This window comes from Lipotes vexillifer, unplaced genomic scaffold (assembly GCF_000442215.2).
Source record: "Lipotes vexillifer unplaced genomic scaffold, Lipotes_vexillifer_v1.1 scaffold365, whole genome shotgun sequence".
NCBI classification, from domain to species: domain Eukaryota; kingdom Metazoa; phylum Chordata; class Mammalia; order Artiodactyla; family Lipotidae; genus Lipotes; species Lipotes vexillifer.
The window spans coordinates 787339-794290 of NW_006781263.1; the positions used below are offsets into that span (position 1 = coordinate 787339).

General features: G+C 47.1%; 1 protein-coding gene across 1 annotated transcript in view; it reads left to right on the forward strand.

Annotated features, from left to right (window-relative positions):
- The window catches only part of RIN2 (Ras and Rab interactor 2), a 105118-nt gene that overhangs the window by 79929 nt on the left and 18237 nt on the right, over positions 1 to 6952 (forward strand). Inside the window, 2 exon segments of the mRNA XM_007454525.1 lie at positions 264 to 587; positions 590 to 1393. Of these exon segments, the coding sequence (XP_007454587.1) occupies positions 264 to 587; positions 590 to 1393 (1128 nt within the window).

Sequence of the window (6952 nt, forward strand, 5' to 3'; positions counted from 1 at the left end):
AATGCAGTTAAAACAAAACAAAACAAAACAAAAAGAGAGAGAGAGAGAGAGACAGAGACAGAGACAGAGAGACAGAGACAGAGACAGAGAAAGAAAGAAAGAAAGAAAGAAAGAAAGAAAGAAAGAAAGAAAACCATCACACTCCAGTGTAGCAGCGCCTCCCCTTCCAAAGCTGTGCATTGCCAGGCAAGCGTGATTTTTTGTGAAGGACTGGCCGAGTGCACTGTATTTACATTCTTGTGTTCACTGATAATGACTTTCAGATTTTTGGAGCTCTCCAGCTGACAACAAACCCTCAAACCCTCCACCTCCCCATAGGCCTCTCTCCTCTGACGGTGTGGGTCCTGCCTCGCGTCAGCTCTGCCTTATAAATGGAGTGCATTCTATAAAAACCAGGACGCCCTCGGAGCTGGAGTGCAGCCAGACCAACGGAGCCCTGTGCTTTATTAATCCTCTGTTCTTCAAAGTGCACAGCCAGGAGCTCGGCGGAGGCCCGAAGCGGCCCTGCACCCGGACTCCCCCCGACGCGAATGGCACGGAGAGGCCTCGGGCCCCCCCACCCCGGCCCCCGCCCCCCCCCCCCAGCCCCCCAACCCTCAAGTCCAATGGCCACAACCATCTCAGAGCTCAGCCCTTCCTGGACTCTCCTCTCTGACAAAACCTCCCCTGGCAGATCCCTAAGTGGATGAAGACGCGGCCCCATGGGCCTTGGTTATGTCTCCAAAACACATGGCCAAGACCTTGATCGGCGGCCGGCCTCGCCCGGAGCCCGCGGCGGGCCCGGCCGGCGGCGCAGGTGGAGCCCCGGCGGCGGCGGAGGCGGTGGAGGAGGAGGCCCCGCGGGATTGCACAAGGGCCCGGCCCGCCGCCGCCCCTGCATCCCCATCCCGGCCGCCGTGGCGCGGAGGCCGACAGAGGCTGAGTGACATGAGCATTTCCACTTCCTCCTCCGACTCGCTGGACCTGGACCGCAGCATGCCCCTGTTTGGCTACGAGGCGGACACCAACAGCAGCCTGGAGGACTACGACGTGGAGAGCGACCAGGAGACCATGGCCCCCCCCATCAAGTCCAAGAAGAGGAACAGCTCCTTCGTGCTGCCCAAGCTCGTCAAGTCCCAGCTCCGCAAGATGAGCGGGGTGTTCAGCTCCTTCCTGACCCCCGAGAAGCGCATGGTGCGCAGGATCGCCGAGCTGGCCCGCGACAAGCGCACCTACTTCGGCTGCCTGGTGCAGGACTACGTGAGCTTCCTGCAGGAGAACAAGGAGTGCCACGTGTCCAGCACGGACCTGTTGCAGACCGTCCGGCAGTTCATGACCCAGGTGAAGAACTACTTGTCCCAGAGCTCGGAGCTGGACCCCCCCATCGAGTCGCTGATCCCCGAAGACCAAATAGGTGAGTACCCACCTTGCCTTAATATATATATATATATATATATATATATATATATATATAATCGCTAATCCTCATTACAATTCTTCAGATCAGTAAAAAGACCCAGATGAACTTATTTACAAAACAGGAAGAGACTCACAGACATAGAAAACAAACTTACGGTTACCAAAGGGAAAGGGGGGTAGGGATAGATTAGGAGGTTGGGATTAACAGATGCACAGTGCTCTATATAAAATAGATAACCAACAAGAACTTACTGTATAGCACAGGAAACTATATTTAATATTTCATAATAACCTATATGGGAAAGGAGGCTGAAAAAGAAAAAAATATATATATATCTGTATATCTGAATCACTTTGGTAGACACCTGAAACTAACATGACATTGTAAATCGACTATATGTCAATAAAACTACAACAACAACAACAACAAAAAAAATGTATATATCTGTAGCCTGGCAGGACAGCGCATCCTGTGTTAGTTCTCTTGGATGGAGTTTTCTCTGGAGTTCAAAACAGCAACACACTGCAGCCCCTGGGCTGATTTGAACTGGAAACACAGCTTCTTGAAGGAGACTTCACATTATACCTGACTTGGCTGCTATGCGCCAGGCTTGGACATGTTTGGGGTGGGGGGCGACCGATGGAGCAGCAGATGGGTCTGTTCAGGGATGGAGCTTGCCTTCTGAGGGTCCGTTTGCCCACCTGATTTTGTGCTGTGTGTGTGACACGACTGTTGAGGGTCTCCTGAAGGTGCGTCTCTGCAGGTTGTGTGCAAGGAAAAGGCGTTTTTTGCTGTCTTCTGAGACGCGGGGAGTTTGCGCTGCTTTGGTTGGGAAGTGCCCTTTTTACCCTCAGGAGAGGGCAGAGCCCACAGTGTGCAGCTGGGTGAGTTTCCACAGGGAACTAGCCCCGGCTCAGCAGAGCGTGACAGCATCCAGAGCCCCCTGGGATCCCCGCCTTGTCCCCCTTCTCCCTAGAGGGTAACCGCCTTGCCGGCTTCTCATCACAGAATTCGGTAAGTAGCACTGTTAGGGAGTAAGCAAAAAAAAAAAAAAAAATCAAACGGACAAGTTGGTTTGTGTACCTTTAAACTAAGTAACATATTTGGAGGTCACATGAAAGGTATTTTCTCCAAAGTCAAGGGGAAATACTTTCTTTACAACCTTGTTGGAGGGCTGAATTGCTAGTGGTTACTTTGGCCAAGGGAAAATCGAGTTTGGCAAGCCATCTTTTTTTTTCCAGGGCGAGAGTGTTAAGGGATTTTTTTTTTTTTTTTAACTTCAGAAGATTGACTCTGAAAGGCTAATTTCAGAGACCTCATTGACTGGGCAGCAGCAGCCAGAAGAGCTACCAAACATTTCCAGGCAGTTCATAAAGCAAAACCCCAATTTCTCTTTCTGATGGGGTCCGTTTGACGAAAGTAGTAAACAGTGTGTGGTAGCAAGTGTTGTCTCTCTGTCTCTCCTTCCTTCTCCCTCTCTCTCCCTCTCTCTCCTTTGGGTTTCAGCAGCTTTTTGATTTTCTCACAAAGGAATCAAAGCCTTGTTTGTTTTCCTATGGCTTGTGCCTGGGTTGATGGGGCGTGGTTAGAGCTGGGCTGCTGGAGAGAACGCTGGAAGGAATGTGCCCCAGGATGTGCCTTAGAGATGGAAACGCCTTCGGGACAACAGAATAGCCACCCAGGCCCCCTCTGTCCCCGCCCCCCAGAGCGTGCCTCTCAGAGGAGACCCGCTCAGACCCCGAACCGGCAGGAGCAGCTTCCTCTCCGGGCGCTGATGTCAGCCCTGGGTTATGTGGCCGGCAGCGCCAACCAGCCCACGGAGAGGAGGCTCCTCCCTGGGGAAGCAGGCCTTCCCTTCCTTCCCCGCCGATGCTGTGAGCACCAACCGAAGCGCCCGTCCCAGGAAGCTCTCCTGCCAGCTTCTTTGTGGGTGAAGTTCAGAGAGGGTACTTGCTCTTGGAGCACCAAATCTCCTTTTCTCCAAAAACAAATTTGAATTTGGCCAGCAGTCTTTGCTGCAAACACTTTGCTGCTCCGGAAGGATGCAGCTTTCAATTTAAAATCTAAGGTCGTAAGGAGAAGGGAAGCTGACGTCTAGGGCGCCCCTAATTTGAGCCAGGCTGCCTGTCCAAGCGATGGCAGTGGGTCCTGGCCTCAGCCCAGTGAAGCAGGCATCCGTGTGCCATGTAGCAAGGCAGGGCTCTGCCAGGTGGAGCGGGGTGTCCCAGGGCCACGCCGGCCAGGAATTAGCCCGTGTAGCTTCTGAACTTCCTTCTGTCGGATTCAAAGGCCGTGGTTTTTGAACCTCACCCCTCTCCCCTGCTGCGGCCTATGTTCATATTTTCTCATCAGAAATTAAGGAGGATTGGGTGGGATTGACAGGTACACGCTGCTGTATTTACAATGGATAACCAACAAGGACCTACTGTATAGCACAGGGAACTCTGCCCAATATTATGTATCAACCTAAATGCGAGAAGAATTTGAAAAAGAATAGATACATGTATATGTGTAACTGAATCACTTTGCTGTGCACCTGAAACTATCACAGCATTGTTAATCAACTATAAAAAGTTAAAAATTTTTTCTTTTAATAAAGATAAAAAAAAAACAAGAGCATCAAATGTTCTACAAGGGAAAAAGAAAAGAAATTAAGGGGATTGGAAAAATTGTTTAATTATGTTATACACCTAAAATGAATACGGTATATGTCAATTGTATCTCAATAAAAATTAATTTAAAATTTAATTTAAAGGGGAGTTAGAATACAGGCTTACCCTCAGTGGAGGCAGCTCAGACCAAAGCTGCCTATAGAGGTGTAGGTGTGCCCAGCCCGAGCACTGCCTCACTTTTTTTTATTGTTTCGTTTTGGTTTTTTAAGCTTTTGCATTAAAGCAGACACTTCACCATATCTGTTGCTTCCCCAGTGAAACCATTATTCTGTTTTGAAAAGTGCAGTGAATGTGCTGGGCTTTTGAAATTAAGAGGAAGGCGAGCCAGAGCAGGTGACCCGAGGAACTCATCATGCGCCCAGCTGGAGGGAAGGATGTGACCCTAATTATTAGAAAACCAGTCCCCTTAAATGTGCACATTTAGATTAGGACCCTGGCAAGAAAATGGACTTAGTCTAATTGTCTGCTTTACATATTCCTAAATGAAGGGCTCACTAGTTTACTAAAAACTTGTTAATACAGTGATTCCTTTAAGCCTCGTAACCAACTCAAGGTTGGTACATTTGTGTAGATTTTGTTCACGTTTTGCAAATTCAGGAATGGAGGCCGAGATGTATACAGTGACTTGCAGAGGGTTATGCTGCTGGTAGGTAGGGGAGCTTGGATTCAACCCCCATCTCCTCTCGGTTGTCTGCTCATTCCCACCAATCTCTCTTCCTGGGAGGTTGTAATTCACTTTGAATGGATTCACTTGAATGCCACCCCCAGAATTCTAAGCCTCAAATTTGTTCAGAACAGGTGTCTACTGATGCTCAGAAGTCTTTTCAAGAATGCCACTTGGGTTTCTCTGCTTCAGAAAAAATCTAGTCCTGTCCTCCTTTCCCACACCTTCTGAGGGAGAGAGCTCTGAACTAGGAGGTGGGAATTTAAAGCCTAGATTTACAGAATTCCATCCTGAAAACAAGGAAGTTGGAGGAGGTATTTCACTGGTTTAACCCACGTAGAATTAGAACCATCATTCATCTGCGAAAAATAACCATGTGAATGCATGTATATATGCGTTTAGTGTTTGGATACAGTGCTAATATTCTTCAGAGAGTGGTTCTTCAGTTGCATAGAGAAAAGCCAATGAAAAAACTGAATCGCTCTCCCCCACTGCCACTTTGTCCATGTGCTCCTGTCACAGCCCTGTAGGTCAGCACTTTCTAGGTGAGAATAAAATGATAAACAATCTCAAAGATGAAAAACTGCCAGTCTAAATGGTTGTGCCCTATCGTGGAGGATTTGAATTCTGTTTAGACCACTCTTTAAAGCACTGCCACGCAAAGCCCTGGCATTTAGAGGTTCTTCAATAAGAACCTCTTGGTTGATTGACATCAGCTTTGCTCTTCTGATTGGAGGATGAGATGAGTTCCCATGAGAGCCAGCTCTTTCTTGATTCCAGGGCCACATACTGTGTTTCCCCTGTGGGGACCTCTTCACCCCCGACTCTGCAAAAGTGGTACATGGAGGGACAAACAACTGCTTTAACAAAGTGTGTACACTGCTTGGCATCTTCCTCAAAAGCCCAGGATCGGTGACTTCATGGACAGAGTGAGGTGTACTCACCACCAGTGTGTCCAGCCCTGTAAGGTACTGACAGGTGCGACATCACTTATTATCCCAACACGTGCTGCTCATTGGTGGGTTTTCACATCACACCACTCTTGCTTCAGTCTCTTTCAACCAGTGGGAGAACTGAGTCCAAACGTGCTGGTCGTGAAATCTACACTTTGCAGAACTTATTGCATTTTTGTGGTTAGTGTTTTGATTTTATTCCAGCAAAAGTAGTTTTACTTCTGATTTGATGTTAATCTTGGGAAATCCCTCTGTTTTCAAGTCTCGTTTCAAGAAAAACAAAATTTTTCCAACTCCAAAAATGTTAGTAATCCCAAATTTTCTATTTCATTCAAATTGCCCATAGACGATCAACAAAGATACAGATAAGCCAGCTGTATTCCTAAAAGTCAATAATGATAAACAAGACAATATATTGTTTTACTTTCTTTAATAGCTGTCAAAATGTGTATTTTCTCTGAAGAGCATTTCAATTATTTGAAGAAAAAGTACCCTTAAACACGATTCCAACATATTTCAAAGAGAACATCAATTTACTTATGTGTGTGTGTGTGTGTGTGTGTGTGTGTGTGTATTTTTAATAGAGAAATGATACTGAAATGTGGTTAATCACCAGAGAGCATAGCATGAATAAGAAAGGAGATCTGAAATCATTCCTTGGACGTTAAACAATTAAAACTACTTTGCTTCAGATCTTTTTTTTTTTTTTTAAATGAAAGTTGTGGCCAGAGAGGCATATTGGTGCCAAGTTGAGATTAAAACCTTGACTCTGACTTCTGATCTAGTTCTTGTGTCCATATCACCTGCAAGGAGTCAGTCTCTTTGTACGTTAACAAAGGGTAGAGAGAAGGAGAAAGACTGACCTCTTGCAGCATAGAAAAAAGAATGCCTATAGTATTTTTGAAAATTAGTTTAAATAGAAGACCGCAGCAAGAAGCTCCTCTTATTCTCCACGGGGCATCATTTGTTGTATAATTTTTACTTCAGGGCGTCAACATTGGTTCATTATGTCATGTCAAGTAAAAGAAGGTTCACAGCCCTGGAGTTAAGAATCTCTGCCCAGGAGTCGCTGTCTCTGTGATGCTCTGAGCAAGGGAACCGTCAGAGAGCTCTGCTCTTGAGGTGGGGAAGGGGGACGGCGTCACAGAGTGTGAGGCACACGGAGGTGTCTGTGCTGGCGTGTTTGCTGACTCTATCCCTGGAATCTGCCATCGAGAGAGAGAGAGAGAGAGAGAGAGAGAGAGAGAGAGAGAGAGAGAGAGAG